General features: G+C 36.7%; 1 protein-coding gene across 1 annotated transcript in view; it reads right to left on the bottom strand.

Annotated features, from left to right (window-relative positions):
• Positions 1–20,294, bottom strand: part of EIPR1 (EARP complex and GARP complex interacting protein 1) — a 72,221-nt gene that overhangs the window by 26,998 nt on the left and 24,929 nt on the right. The window contains exons 4-5 of the mRNA XM_058019348.1: positions 10,358–10,514; positions 380–479 (exon numbers count right to left, since the gene is read on the bottom strand). Coding sequence (XP_057875331.1) covers positions 380–479; positions 10,358–10,514 — 257 coding nt within the window. The remainder of the gene's footprint in view (positions 1–379; positions 480–10,357; positions 10,515–20,294) is intronic.

Here is a 20,294-nt window from a genome sequence, read left to right as displayed (position 1 = left end):
GTATTAACCAATGTGAGTTACTACACCATTATCTGAATTCAGCAACCTTTGGCTTGACTGATCATTAATTTTTCCACTTGTAGACATTCACCAAATTAGAACTGCTTTATTCTAGATTTCTCACTATAAAAGCAGAAGGACAGTAAGGGGAACTCTAGAACAAAAAAAACATTTACCCACTACCGACAGGTACTAAAATACCACTCTTATACACTCCTGAATAAGGCAATGGTAGAATATTCATTTCCCCCACCTACCTTATAGGCAACGAGATACTTCTGAAGGAATAGTTAAAAGATTAGCAAATTCTAAGCTAAGGAATGCTGCTGTTTTGACTATATTCAAGTATAGCATGTTTTGTTAAAAGAAAATTTCTTACCACAGCCTTGGCTGAACTTTCCTGCAAATCCCACAATAATATGTTGTTATCAGCCAGTGAAATAATCTTTTTACCATCTCCCATTGGCTCCCACATAACACTGCAAAACAGAAAAACAACAGTAAAATCCATCAGAATTTGAACTAGAAAGCCATTTTAATTCTGTGGATCTAATCTATACCAAAATACATTCAACCACATTCCTTCTGGTTTCCTTTAGATTAAATCCATCATATATATTTTAAGTCCAAAATCTGCCATTAACTAGAAACTTATAGCAGTCATTCTGCATACATAGAAATACAACCAGAGACCTTGATGTACACTAATTTTAGAAGGCTTTAATTTGAAACCTCAGAATTGTTCATATGGATTGTTATGCATGGTTTTTGAAGGTGCACCAAAAATCATAAGCCTTAGTTTTGATGCAAACTTCTTCCAACTCTTCAGCTGTCATCATGACTTAATCAGCATATACTTTTAACCTGAGATTCACTTCATGCTATACAGGAAGGAATGCAAGAAATCAGTGCTCCTCTCTTATTCTGCCTATGAAAAGCAGCATATTTAAACCAGTCAGTATGGGCAGCTCCACTAACTAACTAGGCACTCTAACCCTAATAAATTTGCTGGAGGTAACAGTAGGATTGAAAGAACACTTGTCATTTTATGAGAATAGGCTTCTATTTTTGTAATTTTCTAACATTTCTGCAACCAAGTTTTGCAGCCTCCCAATAATTTTACACCAACAATATACCTGAGGGTAGAGATCATAACTTTAGTATCAATAGGTTAACGGAGAAACATCTTTCCATTTTATGACTGAACCCTCAGCTCTCTAAAAGCATTTGATATGCTGTTTTCATCTTTTGAGCCCTGTTGAAGTCTGACTGCTTGAAGTTTCTCAGAAGTCCATGACTAGACCCAAGTTTTTTTAGTTTGTTTTGCTTTTTGCGTGAATCAATTCAGTAACCGGATGGTTGGAGACTGAAATGTTATAATTTATGGCTTAAACATCTCCATGAAAGACTTTTGCCTATTACAGCAAAACTGTATAAAAGCTGCAGAGAAAACCACCCAAACCCTGAATGGAGCCTTGGGCTGCACGTTGATGGAGATCAAGTGACTCAGGCCTGGGCTGGGAAGAAGAACACATTCCCAGAGGGATCAAGCTGGAGACCACAGCCCAGGGCTGCCAGGCTCGCACGGACCCTCACACCAAAGGGTGGGGGGAGAGAGGCTTTGGGTGTGTGGTGCACAAACCTCTGGTGAGAGGCAGTGACCGAGCTCAGCTGTGGGGCCCCTTCCCCCCAGGAAAGGTGATGGAGGTCTCATGGTTCCCCCAAAAGCCCTCCCAAACCCTGCACTGGAGCAGAAACTGAGTGGCAACTTCACGGTTGCTCTTTAAATAATCTATAAACAGAAGACAAGCAATTATATTTGTTGTATTTTACCTGTTTTGTTATCATCTAACTCAGGATGCTTCAATAAAGCTTGCAGCTAGTAGTTTTTAGTCTAAAAAAATAAAATTAAATCCTAAAGAGAACATTACCTTAGCAAAAAATAAGAGTATTTAAAATATTCACTCAAATGCACACATGAAAGGAACCCACTATCTTCTCTCATGCTGCAAAGATAGTTAACACTTTTATCAATAAACATACTGAACTTTTACAAAAGAACAATTCAAAGTCCTCCATTATAGACAAAGGAAGAAAAAAACCAATATGCATACACTTTCATTGACATGAACTGCAGTTATGCCACAACTGTTGGACAAAGCAAGCATTAACTACTGCTTAACTGCAATTACAGAAGTGACAATCACTTATTTCTATTAATAGAAAAATTTGGCTGGACTGAAAACTCATGCACTGAAAAATGGAAAATATACCCATGCATTTGGTAACTCAGCAGACCATCCTGCAGCTTCCATGCAGCCCACAAGAAAAATTCACATATTAAGAACTCAAATATTGTGCCTGCTTTGCATTACAATGATTTCAATTTAAAGATTACTCTTGCTTATCAGATAATAAGAACATTAATTCTAAGAGACAGGAATTCAGACCAAGTATAACCTGGAACCCACGATCTTGTTCCCTACCCAAGTGCTCTACAAATCAGCCACATTTCTGAATGAAATCAGTTCTGGCTATTTTACAGTGTATTGAGCTGCAGGGAACAAAAGTTACACTTCATCTCAAAATCCTCAGACATTGAGATCTAATTCAGAGTGCAAATGAGGATGTGGTGAAACGAGAACCACAGTTTCCTAAAAAAAACCTAGAAGGTAAGGTGAACATTTTAGCTAAAAAGCTGCTGATCAGTGAGAATTAAAAAATGAAGGGGTATTTTGGACAAGAACCCCAAAGACAGCTGGGCTTTATTTTGACTCCTGTGTTATTATTATAATCAGAAAAATTAAACTGCTTTACAAATAAAAAAGCATCCCGACAAGGGAGGTGCCACAGAAAAATCACTTCTTTCTAAAATTTTTTAAATTAAATTATCATCTATATGACACACTATCCATGAAGCAGCTGCTGCCACAGACACCATTTCTATTCTGTTGCTTGAACAGGGCTTAAAAAACTCGCAAGTGAATATTATGGATGTTTGACACGTCAGGAAAGAAATATATAACTGGCTTGTCTGTAGCTCAAGTAAGCTAGTCAGCCTAGGAAAAATATTTTTGTAGTATCAGTGTCTGTCAGGAAAACACACAGGTAAAACTCTTGTCCAGCTTCTGAAGGCCTCAGGATGACATTATTTTTTTCCACACACTAAGGCAAAAATTAAGGGCTGAAACAAACTTATTTACAAAAACAATCTCTGCAGACTTACCTTAAAGAAAAAACCTATCAACTTTTGAGAGGGACAATTTGAGTGTTTTCATAAGGGATTTTTCAAAGCTACCAAAGCAGAATATTCCTCTGTGTATATTTCTCCAGTGATTTAAAACACACGCCTTAGATGATCTAGGTTGCCTAGATCTGCCTTGATAGTTGAAGGAAATCACCACTCCTGATCAGAAGAACAGAATGCTAAAGGTTTACACAGACCTAGCATAGATGTACCCTCTAACAACTCTAATCCAGCAACTGCTAATTCTGGGGGAATTTGAGGTGAAGAGACTGCAAGAAGCAGCTGGGACTGTAACTGATGTGCTCTCCCTAATTTACCTCTCCATCACCATTGCTGGAGCACGAACACTGGGATGGATGGACAGTGGGAGGCTGCAGGGCACCCCTTCAGGTCTCACAGACATTTTACCAAATAGATACACCTGATCACTAATGTACAAGGGTCAATTCTTTCATCAAACGGGCATCCAAAAGACATTTCAAAACCCTGAATTTTTAACTACTATGTAAGCAAGTGTCAGCAGCAACATTGCTACATCTATAGTCATCCCAGAATACTGTGCTGGAAAGAATTCTACCCTAAGGGATATATATTCTAAATAATAAATTCTTAACGGGGCTTTGGAGAGCAAACTGGCGTCTGATACCAAGAAAACAGGGGCACCTGTTCAGTTAGTTCCTCATGTACATTTAAATTTTTCCTGCATAACTGATTTCTTCACAGTTCTCCAACACTGTTTTTCTTTAACATTTCCCAGTAACATCTTAAGCAATTCAGTAAGACTGAACATAAAAATATTGCAACAAAAAGAATAGTAGTAGAATAAACAGAAGTATCTATTTCACCTGCAAAATCAGCTGAGGCAGACTTCAACCCTCATTTTTTTAGTGGTATGAATAGCTTAAGTGACATTACAAAGAGGAAGAAAACCCCTTTTAAAAACAGCTAAATTTTCTTTCAGTGGGGAAAAATCTCAACTAACTTAGTAGTAACACTGGGGAATATGGTAAGAACAGAAACTGAACTATGTTCAAGTTGGGATGGAAAAGTAAAATACTACTCTCCAAATCCCTTTTTTTAACTAGCAGAGTAACATAATTTCTGCACTATTTTCTGTATCATGATTTATGAATCCAAACTAAACAAAAACAGCTGCAAAGAGCTCATAAAAACTAATTTTCATTCAAGCATATGGAATCTATTTAACTTATTAGAAGTTATAAGTTAACCGAATACATATAGTAAGTTCACAGAAATGAACAAATAATTACTTTTCCCTTTAGTACTTGCTTCAGTGTCAGATTTTAGCTTGACTAAGTTTCCCTCTTTACATGAGTGGAGTCAAATTCTGATTAAAAGCTAACATAATATACAGGTCATATAATACAAAGTTCTATTATTTCAGTATCCAATTAATCAATCACATTTATTCCCTAGAAAAATGATTACATTGAAGAGCTCTAACTTTTAAAATTGCACAATACCAACCACTCAAAATTACCACAAACATTCAATGGAATGAAAATGAGAAAATGAGTATTCTAAATTCCTCTGCTGGTTTGAGACATATTTTAAATGTAAGAAAATGTAAGAAAGTCATCTAATGGTTGAACACTGAACATTTGTATTTATATATAATAAATTACTTTATTTACAATAAAGGCCAATCAAAGATTCAAGAGACCAAAATCCTGTTAAGAATTCAGGACCACGTGGAATTGAAGAGAACAGAGACATGAATACAGTTTAAACTTTTACCATCTTAGAAAGGATCAAAATATAAAGGGCATTATCAGCACTGATAAGAAGTTGTTAAGATACATACCCAGTGAAAGCTGTCACTTAGTAAGTTAGTCTAAAAAAACTGTCTCTATACTTACTGTAATATCAGAAGTGGCTGATGGAATATGTAGAATGAACCAAGTGTGAAGAATTATCCTTAAATGCTGACAATTTCAGATGGCTCTGAAATTTTGTGCATCATGTGAAGATACAATTAATACCTGCTGGGCAGCTGTTACAACCCAGCCTCCCTCACCCCCCACTCAAAAATACAGAGTTAATTTTATACTCTAGAATATGGAACTGACAGTCCTGACACTCTCAAAGAAACCTCTATACAAATATCAGAGGGAGCTCTCTCCTCACAATTATATTCCAGGTAGTAGGACATACAAAGTGTTAAAATAAGGTAACATTAAAAAACTTATGATTGCATTTATTACATGCCTTTGCTATGAAACATCTCTAACAGTTACTGTACCACATATTCAAGACCATATGATGGTTCTAAAAGTATTGTTACTTTCAGGTTTATATTCATTAGGTACAAACTATTAAATTATTTTAGACTTTCTCTTTTTTTTTTTTTTAATGAAATCCTAAGGTAGAACTTTTACACATCCATCCTGAAGCTTACAAGGAGTTGTAGAGAAGAAGTAACATCACCAACATCATGACAGGAAAGAGAAGTGATACCTGAATAACACATGAAAGTGTTAGAGCTATTAAAAACACCATTTTCACTTTTGAGTTTCATATTCTCTTACTTGGCTTTTTTACTTGAAAATGTTTTGGGATGGCTTGATTTTGTGGACTTTTGGGTTTTTTAAAATAAATTTAAAGGCCAAAAAATTAAGTAAAACACTTCTGGATTTCAGTCATCTGTCTTCAGGGCATCAATTATGAATGAGCCGAACTTTGATCAGGTGACTGTGTGCATTAATGGAATGAACATGATGAAGCAATAAAATGTTATGTATCAAATTCCTACTCAAGTTGAAAAGACTATAAGAGCGAATTTTGTACTTCTGTAAAAAGCCAGCCTTGAGGTTGATTTGTATGGCCAAGGAAGAGACGGTACTTCTCTGTACTCTACTTGGAGACCTTCAATAAAATGCCAAATAAAACCTAAGTATTTAAAATCAGTGGGAACAGCTCATTTATAATAGCTTGCTCCTTTGTGAATTCAAAGTTCTAATTTAATATTTTAGTGATAAACATCCTGGAGTTCTTGAAACATCTGTGACTCTAAAGAATTGATAATTTCTCTTCCTCTCTACAGTCTCTTAGATATGGTAATATTTGCATGTTCATATCTAGGATTGATTGAGTGGGATACACCAAAAAAAAAAAAAAAATCAACCTGAGCTAGCAAAGCAGCCTAATGAAGTAATCTATCATTATTACTAACATATTCATTCATCCCTTTCAAACAATTTTTAGCAGCTCTTGTGCTCTACATAGAACATGAATTCTTCACTCCTCACCTTTCAGATTTCTCAGAATTGAGTCTCCACTTCTATTGCCTCTGTAACCTCCATTAATTTCCCCTTTACAGTTGTATTTCACTGTTCATCTAACACTTCCCCTTATTTATTTTCATTTTATTCCACATTTAGATCACAATCCAACTTACTTCACTTGTTTCCCTCTCTTTTGAAGTACATAGCTTAGTACTGAACAGGATCTGCCCTATTTTATATCTGCCACCTTTGGAAAGCAAAAAGTAAGATGCTAAGCATTGAGAGGCAAGCCTGCTTCCAGCAGAATCAAGAGAAACTCCCTGCTGTGTTATGAATTCAAGATCTCACAGATTATACTTTCTCTTATGGTCTGTAGTATCTTCTTTCTCCAAGGACTATCCTGTCAAGTCTACTACCAAAAGAGTCTGCAGCAAAAACTGAGAGAGAACAGGAGGTTACTATTCTAAATACTAAAATACAAGTCTTCAGGGGTTTACCAGACAAGAGTTCTGGGGATTCCTCCATGCTGCACTCAGAGGAATAATCAAAATCTCATTAACTGCTGTCCCATTTCCTTGGCCTCTCCTATACAGACAATACGTTGGACAGAACTGCTTCTTGCAAGATAACCAGTGGCAAGTTCCTTTAGTTGAATCTTACAACATTGCATAGACCAACATGCTTGCTTTCATATGGGTTTAACTGTCTATGAACACATACACTTATCTACAGAAAGAATTTGTTGAAAAGACTTTTTTCTTTTTAAACACACAAATTATTGTGTGTATCTCGGGTTTTCCACACTGAAAGTAATTCACCCAGGATTTTTGCACTTGAAATCCTTCCATTTTGGCTTACATGAGGAACAGCAGGCAGAGGATGAAAAAATCTTAGACTAGAATCAAACAGAACAATTAACAGGCCTATTTGTTGGCCTAATTTAAGCATCTGTTTAATTTTCTGAACTCTCTTTATGCCATACAAGAGCTTGAGTAAAAATGCTGATGAGTCCCAAATTCAAAGCTTGGAGTCACTAAACAACGTCAGATATTAAAAATGAAAGGTTATGCTTAATTTTTAAACACAGTAACTCATGCAATCTAGATAAAATGGAAGCGTAGAAAAGCAAATTTCTTTTTCATTTTCCCGTAATGTCTTGGATATTAGATTTTTGCAAAGGTTTTGTTAAGATTAGGAAATTATTTCAATAGATCTTGAGTGGGAAGGGCACAGTGTTCAGTAACACAACAGCAAAGTTAAAGATTTAGTCACAATCAATTGAAAACCCTCTTTTGGTCTTGGTTTACAAAAGAGAACTGGTATAAAGCATGTCTCTGCTGGTTTTTAGTAAAAAATTTCAGAGAAATTGGAGCACAGAATTCCATAAAGGAGATGAGAAAGGTAAAAAATGCAGAATGAGTTCTTAACATCAGTACAGAGTTGAACAAAACCAATTCCTGACACACCAGACCTAGAAAAAAATTCACCCCTTGTGTTTCTTAGTGCATGATACTAGAAACAAAAATCTGTGAGGTAAATTTCAGCTACTAGGCTTACCCTGAAAAAAGCATGATCAGGAAGGAAGTAAAACACGGTAAACATGAGAAAAACTACAAGCAAATAAAGCTCTGAGGATGATGGTAGATGCTAGAATACATAACCAGTTGCATGTTCAAGATAGTTTTGCTTTTTTTCCTGATTTAAAATCAAAACTCAATTACTTATGATCTGCAACCAGATCCATAAATCTCATGAAGCATTTGTGCAGTGGATACCAAGACACACAAAAGATATCTTGCTACAAGCTGCTATCTGGAGCCACTGTCACAAAGGTTGACACCAACATTACATGCTCCATCTCTAAACAGTACTGGCAACTCTGCCCACTCCTCCAGACCCTGCATATAAAGATATGATAGAAGCCCAGTTTTTTATTTAATCTTTTTTAGCATGCATTCTGACTAATAATAGTCAAAATTAACTTAAAAAATGAAGCCTGTATCCAGTCATTCATGGCTGTATTCACACTGCTCCAGCATGGTGTGGATCATGTTCGCACTAAACTCGGATCCAGCATTCAGCCTGTGGTTTTCCAGGCAAAACATAAAGGGCATGTGTGCTCTAATGGCAAGGCAAATGACAGTATGCCAGTATATGGTGTAAGACCACCACTGATCTCACAGTGGCTGTGCACACCAGAACACTGGCCTTACATTGTGGTTTGAGAAGTGTTTATACTTTGCATTGCAAAAATGGCTTTTCTGATTCCTGTTTGGTTCCAGCAGCAACGTTGCTGTCTAAGGGCTTCATGTTTTTCTAAACACTTAAGTAGTGTAATACAAAGAAATTTACCTTGCCATTGGCAGACAACACACCACTCAGTGGGGTGTGGCCTTTATGCGACACATTTAGCACAAAAGGCCTAATTTACTCATTTATGAGTTGTGTCCAATATGCATGAGAAGGGAATAGACAAGTCTGCTCTAAAGCAAGATCCTCTAACTCAGCTGTGCTTTCCTGAGATGATTTGAGGAGTACTAATGCCAAGTATTCTCTTAACACCTTTTATCTCTCAGTAACACTAAATATTTTCAAATCTCCATGCATATATATACACAGGCACATAGGTAAAGGGCATTAAATAGCAGTAGATATTTGTAAGCACCAAGTACTGAACAAAATCAGATAGCAGATGACTGAAAACTGCTCATGAGCTTGTTATCAGCTGTTATTAGAGCAAAAAACAAATTCTGAGCATTCATATAATTCATATAATAAAGCAGTTATATGTCTCCTATTCATCCTTTAGTGATCTAGCTACCATACAAAGTTCTGGCATTCCGGCATCTGACAGAAACTGATTATGAAAATTAAAAGACAAAAAGCACAAAGCTTAAAAGATTAAAACAAACAACAAAATCTCTCCAATTTAGTAGGGAATATTAATTATCAAGAAGTGTCCACAATAAAAAGTGGAATTAAAAATTAAAATAATTACAAGGAGGACTACTCATATTAAAATATGCAGCAAAGAATTAAAGGATGCTACAATGAAGAAATTTAACACTCAGAAAAGCTGTATGTTAGGAAAAAAGTCATCTATACATTTTGAACGCACTGATATGTCCTATCTTTTCGAGACCTGCCTAATAAATAGCATCTTCAATTTACCCTTTTTCTTTGGTTAAAATTTAATCTGCAAGGCTCAAACCAGACATCTGTGGCTAGAAATGGATGCTTAAAACTTCTATGTCCTGCATCTGGTCAGGAAGCAGTGGGAACATGTCATATACCCACATCCATAAAGCACCAAACTTGCAAATACATAATGGACAAATTCAACTTCCTCTTAAATAACAGAAAGGGGAACCAACTTCTGTAATAATCTCTTGCTGTATTGCAGCTCTCCTTGTCTTGACTTATACAACAGATAAAGAGTAGTTACAGAGGCATCATGTAACATAATGAATTCTTATCCTTATAAAACAATAAAATACTCACACTAAATCAGTTGAGTAAAGACTAAAAAAGAAAAACTTACATGCAACATCAAATTTACATTCCAAAAAATTCAAATTCTAAGTATTATACCTTTGTGCAACAAAGGCTTTAGATGGGGGCAGGTGGGGAAAAACACATTCAAGCAGTACACAGGCTGTTACTCCATATGTGCTTGCAGGACTTTAATATATGTTTTTAATCTATGAAACATCTGGGACTAAAAATCCAATTTATACTTTTTTTTAAAGATGGAATACTTTTAGGGTGCATAGCATAGTTTCTTCAATATAAATCTGCACAAAACTAACAGCATGGGTCTATCCTTTAGGCTTTTTCTAGAAGTATAAAATATGCAGAATCCTACCAGGCCATATTGCCATGGGCTGTGTTGTCAAGGTGACAGAGTAGCTCCAGGGTTTGAGTGTTGCTTGATGAATCATCAGGGGATTCATGACTGCCTGATTCCAATTCCTTCGGCATCCTCCAAACAGCAGCACATGTCATGACTTTAGTGTCTGAAGCTAAGCAACAGAGAATAATGTCAACAGATCATTGTATGGGAGATGCATTTTGTATACACTGCACCAACATTTACACAAATCTATAAGCAATGCACATCTGCTGTTTGAAATATTTAAAAATCTTATACCAAGATGAATTCAAAGAATGCAGAAAGTGGCTACAGACGCAGACCTCAAGTCAGCAGTCAAGGTGCTGCAGAACTCATAATTAGCATGTATTTGACATGTGTCTTCCTGAACAAAAGCAAAATTAGGTGCTCATGAAAACTCTTCGGGATGAATGTTTTCCAAGCTTCATTCCCCATACTGATGTTAATGAATATGACAAGTTACATTGCTTGATTCCTTAACAGTAAAGATACAGACATCATTTAAACACTTCTAACAGCTATCTCCAGTTTAATCCAGAGCATTATCTCATATCCTTTACTACCAGCAACTGTTTATTGCAAAATTAGGTTTCCTAAGTAAGTATATGCCTCTAACCCCAGCAAACAAAAATGGCTTCCAAAAGACAAACTGAACTTACATGCATATAGCAAAGTATTACAGTGTATGAAAAACAAGGCAACTGTAGATTGAGGAGAAAATACCATATGGTCTGTGCACATATGGCAGCGCCCATCACCCAATACAGCAATTTGTAGCAGTGCAGAATGGGAGGAGAGCAGAGCAGCAGTGCATATGTTCACAGTGTTCCAGCACTGGGGCAGGGTTCAGTGAGGATGAACAGGTCGGTGCGATTCACTCCAGCGGGAACAAAGGAACCAGCAACAGCCACGGTGAGCAAAAGCAGGGGGAGCAACTGCTGGCTGCAGGATGAGCTACACGAGAAGTCCAGAGGATAAGCAGCAAGAAATGATACATCTTCTCTTCTGAGGTCATTTTGCAGGCCCCCATCTCCAAGTACATTTTAGATGATTTTAGTCAAGTGTCTGATTACAGAGCCATGAGCAAACGCGACCAACTTCATCAGTGGAAGGAAAGTGGCAGCAGCTGCATGTGATGAGAGTGTTTTCAAAAGGAAGCAAGGACACTGAAAAGTCCTTCTCAGCCTAAAATGATACTAACAGAGGAAAAAACCATGTATTATAAAGGTCACCAATCTGGATATTCTATATGGAAAAAGAGGCAGCCGAACAACACAGAATAGGACAAAAAGTAACTGATACATAATAAGTCCTGAATACAAGAATGAAGAAATGTTTAAAATGCAGTCATATGAAATTTAAAAAAAAAAAAAAAGGTCATTAGGTGAAACCTGGAGGGAAAAAAAAGCCATTTCTGCAACAGGAAACAGGGATAGGAGGAAGACTTTATATGAATTCAGAACACACAGTCTCTGGATATTTGACAGATTGTGCTGAGCACAAATTCTATGTATGATGCACATAACTGTTCTACAGTTATTTGGATATACAAGTTGAATACAGTAAAAGGAGACCATACATCTAAAGGTGATAGAAAATCCCTTATTTATTAACACTTAATTGAACTTTTGCTAATTGCAGAGCATATTAACTAAACGGCTATTTCCAAATCATTCCAGGCAAATTGTTTACTCTAGATCCACATGCCACTGAGGAAGAGAAGAAAGCAGCAGTGCATGGCTACCTTTCCTTAGGAAAGGGCAAACCAACACACAGTGTGCTTGGTACACCATGCAAGTAATAAATAACTTAAAGTGCAATATAGCTAAAGAGCGGGAGACTTATCAAACGTTTCACTTCAATGTGACAGACCAGTAATGAACAGTTTCTGGTAGATTATAACTACTAAAAGGTCTGTACCATGCATATAAAGCATTAGCTTTTCCACTATTATTAAGATCATGGCAGAGAATCACAAAAGCAAATAATGGAAAACAAACTACATGCTCCTCAAGCCATCTTTCCTCTCCAGCACAGCACTGCGAGTCTTAAGAGAACTTTAAAATGTCACAAAGAAACTTAATATTCAGGAAACAGATTTTAAAAAGTACTCTGCAAAAAACACTTTTGAATACACTGATAGGTCCGATCTTCCCCAAGAATTACTTAATAAATATTACCTTTTTCTTTTTAGTTGAAATTTAATCTACAAGGTTTCAACTAGTAATCAGTGGTGAGCCCAATTCTTAAAATTTATGGTATGATTGATGACATAATTAAAAATGAAGAATCAACTATCACTTCTGAAGTAGCTTTGGGATGGAGGGGTATAGTTTGGGTTAGCTTGGTTTGGAGGGTTTTTTTGTGGCTGAATTTTACCAGCTAGCTAACAAATAGAAATTTTTATGCAGCCAGATTTTTAAAGGGATAGAGACTGATTTTAAGTATTTTTCACTTTTGATAAATTTAAAATTACTTCCACTAGAATATATGCAAATATAATGAGATTATGAAGGCCATCTTACATAGCAGGTATCTGAATACAGAAACCAAAGGGGCCCTTTCCAGGGGCCCCTTCCTTATCTCATGTGTGACATGTACAGCAACATCCAGCATTGATGTTTCACTATCCTGGTTCAGTTTCAATTCAGATTTCTCATTTAATTTATAAAAATCTGCTGTTATTCCACTTTTCTTAAAATTCTCTGATAATTGTGAAGCTGCCTGTAAAACTTGCATGATCACCTCCTACACCATATTTTTTTCTGACAAGTTAAAACAGACCACATTCTTATGGTTTCAACTTTTCTTGCTAGTAGATGGCTAGGTGGTCCCAAAATTATTTCAAACTCTGGTTGGTAAAACATGGAGCAAATGCATTAACATTTCAATGCACTGCATCTGTTCAAGAAGCAGTGAGAACACATCATATACACACACCTATAAAGCACCAAACTTGCAAATATACAGTGGTCAAATTTAGCTGTCTTCTGAATACCAGAAAAAAAAGGAAACAAATCCCTGTAATAAACTCTGTAATACCGAGCTCTCTTTGTTGTAAGCAAGAGAAATGAGTAATTACAGAGGCACCATATAATAGGAATTCTCATCCTTAACAAAAAATAAATTACTTCCACATAGGCCAAATCAGTTGAGGGAAGACTGAAAATCAAAGACTGAAGTGCAACATCAAATTTATATTCCATAAAAAGATTCAAATTGCAAGTATTGCTGCTTTGTGCAATAAAGGTTTTAGATGGAGGAAGGTGGGGAAAAATATTCTCAAGATATCTTTGCTCTAAACACAGAACCACAATCTTAAAGACAGCCTTGAAATGGTATTTTAGCTTCTTCAAACTGGAGTATTAGCTCCTTGCACAATCAGTTTTCCAGACCGAAAACCCTAAAACAACTAAACAAGCATCATTTTGAAGACTGAAGGAGCCAAAGCATGAGTGTATATGCATGTGTATATATATATTGAGAGAAAAATCCCCCAGAAACTTGAGGTGATCCAGCCTCCTATAACACTTTGGTGGTTTGAAAACTGAAGTACAGGTTGTTGCAGAATTTCATATGCTGAATTTTGTGCAGTTCCATGTCTGTTTTACTTCACTGGGACTAGTGGTAGAAGACAAATTAAATTGCATGTCAGAAAGGGATAACACTAAAAGCCAACAAGCACAAAACTTTGACACTCAGCAAGACATTATCCTCTGCTTTCAGCTGGGTTTGATGATGCTCAGGGAAAGTGACACACCACTTTCCAGCTGCTGAATGTCCATCCATCTTGAACAACTGTATGTCCATTGCAAATATTCTAATTTTAAACTTTGGAGAAATTCTGGAATTAGATACAAGGCTGAAATCTGTAGAATAAAGACTTTATTCAGAGCACTACTAACTTCTCCTTGGAGAGTTCTGACACTTTGTTAATTCCCAGATGTGTGACACCAAAAGGCAATTTCCAGAGCCACCCAGAGAATTTTAGATGTGGCTGGCCTTAAGGAAGGCCTAATTTACCTTTATATAAGGAACTTTTTAAAATATACCATTTTCTCTCTTGTAAAAGAGAGGGCAAATCTAAGTGCTGAGTGAAAGTGCCACTCTTCTGATAGATGAAGTGGAGTCTTTTCTGGGTCGCAATTCCTCTTAATAGAATAACCACTAGCTACAAACCTACAAACACAAAATCCACAAACACAAACAGGAATTCTCACTACATTGAAATCTAAGTCCCACAAGCTTCCCATGGCCACATGAAAAGCTCACTAACAGTATACAGTATTTGTGGCACTACCCATATAGCCTTATTTCCCAAGTGATCATATGAAAATTTAAAAATCCAGTGTTAGTGGGTAATTTCACTACCACCTATGTAGTGCCACTGCTTATCCGGAATGCCTACAGGCAAAAAGAAACTCCAGGTTTTCCCATCTTTTACTATCTTCACATCACATTACTGCACATATGCATACAAAATGACAATGTTTTCATCTACCAGCTCTCACATTATCTCTTTAAAATGCTAAAAGACAAGTATGAAACTAATATTTAAATGGCAATGGCAGTTATTCTGTAAAAGAAAGAAAAACAAGGTAAAAATACGGTGTCTCTATGTCGTGCACCTATGCATTCCTTTAGCTGAAAACCATTTTTTTGCATATTGAAACAAGAATTTTTATTTATGTCACCGCACCAATGCAGAAGAGAACAGATAAGGTTATGTTGAAGTTTTATCACTGAGTATATTAAGAAAAATGTTACAAGGTTTACTAAGCACTACTGAACTTTCATAGAGAGTAAGTCAAAGGTTTGAAGAAGGATGTCCCACTGTATTCCTCACGCATTGTTCACATTAAATGATCCAGAAATGAGACAATGAACTATTGAATCTTTGTCATATTTATTCATCCTCATTCAAGAGGGGGAAATATTTGTTCCTTCTCATCCCTTATCAAATTCATCACACATCTTCAGTGTAGTTTTGCTAGGTACAGCTAAGGATGGAGTTAAATGTACTTGTTCCAACTATAACAATCCTCTGTTTTGCACCATTTCCCCAAGTCCACCAATATTATATCCTGGGCAGAGGATAATATCTGCTAGAGTGACTGCACATAGTTTCATCTACCTAGTTCTGTTGAAATGATCCAGGCTTACAAACAAGCAAAACAGAATTTAAGGAATAAACAAGTAATCCCATACTTTGACAGCACTGAATTAGGAAGCAACTACACATTAAACTGGTAGCAATACGAGTACAGTAATCAAATGTAAGAAATAAACTTTACTGAGTTCAAACTTGGTTGAGTTCAGCCAAAGCCTAAGAGATAATCTTGGCTATAGAACATGAGGCCATTGTTGGTGCCAACTTTACAAGTTGAGCAAGCCAGAAAACCCTTTATATAAGGAGTGTGCAATTTGCAAAGGGTCACAACATGGTCAGTTAATATCAATTTTCCCTGCAGTACCAAAAGGACTTCTCAATGAGGACTATTTCCATGACAATTTTTAGCTTTATACCTCCAGCTGTTTCCAACACAGAAAAAAAAGCAAAAGCTGTAGATTGGTGGGACATCCGATTTATTATGGGATTCCATTTGTTATTATATCTTCATCCAAACACTGTTCCCCTTGGAGAACTGCTCCAACTTAAATTAAGAGTGAGAAATAAGCCTGGGGAAAAAATACCTGCCTGAAATTTAAAAATAACAAGAAGTTACTGACCAGAGTTCAAAAAGAAACACCGTAAGGGTAACTACAGGTAGCTGTTACTCCTTGATAAAGTTCCTTCACACACAACAAATCAATTCATGGCACTGCTGCTGCTGCTGCTGAACATGGTAGCCAGTAGACATCCCTTAAAAACAACACAATCATTTCTGTACTGGATGCAAAAATAAAAATCTGTGGATATAAGAACACTGCTGATTCCAGATGCCGTACAGTTGTTCAGGACACTGAAAGTCATTCCTGTTGCTGTAGAAAATTACAATTTTTTTATGAACTGGTAGTTTTTAAAGTCAGAAAGGACAGCCTATGTACTTCACATCGCTCTTGATTTCGCATCAGCAATTCCTACAGTTAAAGACTTGCAGAATGAAAGAAGTGAGCTTTAGCACGTTTCCAGACTTAGACAAACTTAAAATTTTAAGTAATTCAGAATTCTTATAAGGATTCCTTCAGAAAATGCCACAGACTGCAAAACTACAAAGAATACAACTGAACATCAGATACAATAAAATCTGTTTACACAGTCTTCTTAATTTATTCCCTGTAATAAATAAGTTTTTTTAAAGCACTTAACATGCAACCTCAGTAAACATACTAAGAAACTAACTGATATCTGGACCACTGATGCAGTAAATCAGAAGAGCCAAACAAGAAATACAGAGTCTAATTTGTCCCCAAGGCAAAACAAAAAAAAAAAGCCAACAAAACAAAAGGCAAAAACACCACCTGAAACTACTTTAGAGAGACTTTCATCAAATGTTACTAAAACAAATATGAAATACAAAAAAATTCAAAGAATATATGGAATATAAAAAGCAAACCCTCAATGGAAGTGTGGCTACTAATCAATATCCTGCAGTTTCAGCAAATGAGGACTGAGTACATTTAGAAACACACCAAATTTGTTCCCCTTCCTGTTTCAGGTGTGGACAGATGCACATTTAGGACTCACTAAAAGTCAGTATTATCCTTCACCCATGTTCACTCCCTGAAGCTGCTTCTGCAAAAGGGAAGCTACTACCTTTTGAAGTAAATACAGATATTAGAAAAAAATAAAGGAGAAACTTATTTTAAGAGGAGTAATTAAAAATAATCATTATTATATCAAAACAAAGTTTAAAAGAGTATTTTAAGAAATTAGCACCCCTCTTAAGCAAAGGGTCAAGTTGATATTACTATAATATAAAGGAAGTACAAGAGAAGAGTTCAGTGGACATTTACAGATATTACCACCTGCCCCTCCCACCCCTCCATCTCATCCAACATATCCAAGTGGATCTTAATCCCAATTATACAGTCCACACTGGACAATGCTACAGTTCACTACTGCTCAATCATCCACCTTTCATGCTTCTGGCATCACTTGCTGCATTAAAGCCCACCATGCTGCTGCAGTCCTGACCTGTCAGAAGCTTCCAGCAAACCAGATATAGGCTCTTCACAGCCATATCATTTTACATGCCACTTTAATCTTTATGTTCAATCATTCTTTATGGTCTTTCTTAATGAAAAACATGATCTATCAGCCTTGGTTGTTCTTCCTTCTCCCGAAATTCAAGCCAATTATTGCTAGCCTCCCAGTCTCTTTTTGAATAATTCTAAAAGATATTTCATACGTACATCAGTAATTTAATATTTTAAAGTTAATTCTTGATCACCAATAGCTATACACACCTGACTGCACTATCTACAGGAGCAATGTTTTCATATTACTTTTTGCTGTCACTCTACTTCATTCCCCTGTGTTTAACCTTGAAACCTGAATGACAGTGCTTCCTACATCACTGCCTGCAGACATTCACACTAAAGCTGGAGGAGCTGAAGTATCAGTGCCTGACAGGGTTTGCCGTTTGATCAGCTCAGGTGGTGCAAAGCCAGCTGTCTGCAGTTATTCTGTTGCCCAGGGAACAACAACTGAAGTGTGTACTTCCTAAATCTGCACAGGAGGCCCTTCTGCAGCATTGCCACAGCAGCTCGTGCTGTGCGAGGCTGAAGTGGTGAAGCTGCTATAGCTACAGCCCAGCTGGTGCCCATTAGTGCTCTCAGTATGACAGGAACAAGCAGCCAGTGCTCAGAACCCTCCTCCCTTCCACTGCCAAACAGTCAGCACTCTTCCTTATCAATCAATGTGAACATGCTTCTTCAAGCTTAATAGAATTAAGAAATAAGAGCAAAATTACCAAGGTATGCATATTTTATTTAAAAAAAATAATATGCCTTTCAGCGTTTTTAATCAATTAATTAAAAAATGAACTGTATTCTGTTTATTCAACATCATGTCCTTCACAAGCAAAAAAAAGATGGAAAATAGACCATTTGTTTTCTGGGTTAATAACTTCATCTTTTGTTCTAAAAGCCTGTGTAGTCCTTGATTTTACGTTTTTTCTGAAATACAGAGGGTGAGATATATGTAGGAATAACGAGCCACAAGGAGTTTAATTTTTCTTTCCGTAATTTAAATGCACTTTTCAGCTACCAAAAACCAGACACTGATTTTCAAAAAAACCCCCCAAACAAAACAAAATAAAAACAAAACAAACCCACAAAACATGGAAACACAGCAGCTCACTCCTTATCCTAACAGTAATATATGTTTGCATTGTATACAGATGTCCAAGGAAGTTTTAAAACCCTCACCTGCTGCACACTAATGCAACTAGAACAATCTAAGACTGTGCAAAGGCACGGGGTATGACATGGAGAGACAGGTAAACCCATCATTTTCTATGGAAGAACAGGAGACAGTGTGTAGAAAGCAGGCAGCCAAACTGGAAAAGGCATAATTGCACTTTTTAATAGTCTGATGCTTCTCGTGCTATCCCAAGGTGATTTGAGACAATGTTTCAGCACAGATCTGTTTTGCTGATATACTCTGCAGACATACATGTGTTTGAGGGAAGTCAAAATTTACTGATGGCACTTTGGGAACTGTACCATATGGGGACAGCCCAAGCAAAGAACTGCAACCATCACTATACCAGTGAGCTGAACTCTGCTCTTCAGGCAGCATTTGGGCGCAATAATGTAAAAGCTGCAAAAACAGTGAGAACCACACAAGTAAAAAGGCATTGGCTAGCCATATAAAATAATTTGTGAGATTTAACACTGTGCTGAAGAAAGCTGCACAGTACACCAATAAAACTTAATGAGGGATATTTACATGTTGGCTTCTATCATCACAAAGGCGAGCAGAGCTGAACAGCGTTGTCCACATTGCTACTTTAACACACACAATACTCATGGAGGTACACAGCAGCTGTCAGTGAGATAAGGTGAAATTAAACCAATACATTTAAATTCTGTGATATTTCAAAGTCTTAAAAACTGTACTCCTTAAGGAGTTGATGCGAACTGCAGATCACTCATCCCCCTGCTGAACTGGGCACAGTCACATATTCAAGAGTACATCTATATAACCTCAAGCATTCCCATTTTACTCCTTAGGAGTTCCAAAGACAAATATAACTTTTGCAGTAAGTCTGCCTCAAGCAGGACAAATGCCACTCCACCCAATACGAGCAGTTTACCTGGCTGCCTCAAGCTTGACAAACCAAGTTCTAACCACTAGCTGAATTGGAAAAGGCAGGTTCACCACCCCTTCCATCCGCCTTCAATGGTCTCCACTTGGTAATTCCCCTCAATGGAAATCCAGATGTGTGGCCACAATCAGCACACAGAAAATTTCTCCCAGCAATAACCTGAGATTCAAAGCTTAGATCTTGGAATCATAATCTCTTGTATCTTTACATTAACTAGACAATTTGGGTATCTAGCTTCCAGATGTACTCACATATCAAATAAAAGTAATTAGTGGAAGAAAATAATTACAAATAATTACTAACAACTACTAGCTAGATACATTATTTTGAGATAACAGTTTTCTGTTCATTAGGACAGTTACCACTGCTACAATAAGAAAGGTATTTTTACTAATACAAGAAGAGTAAATTGTGGTTGGGATTTTTCTTAGTTCAAGGTATCAACAACTAGCACATCCAGAAAGTCCAAAGAAAAAGACTAAATATTGCCCTGCTCTAGTCAGTAGTTGTCTCAACTTGGGGCATTCAAACAAACACATCGTGTTATTAGTTGGCTGCTAGTAACTATGTAGTTCTCATTTGTTTACACCTCAGATACACTCAGAGGAGAGAAATCCCATGGCATTTTTTTATTG

Source organism: Melospiza georgiana, chromosome 3 (assembly GCF_028018845.1).
Source record: "Melospiza georgiana isolate bMelGeo1 chromosome 3, bMelGeo1.pri, whole genome shotgun sequence".
NCBI classification, from domain to species: domain Eukaryota; kingdom Metazoa; phylum Chordata; class Aves; order Passeriformes; family Passerellidae; genus Melospiza; species Melospiza georgiana.
Note: the sequence above shows the minus strand (reverse complement) of the source record. Positions and strands in the feature narration are given on the sequence as shown.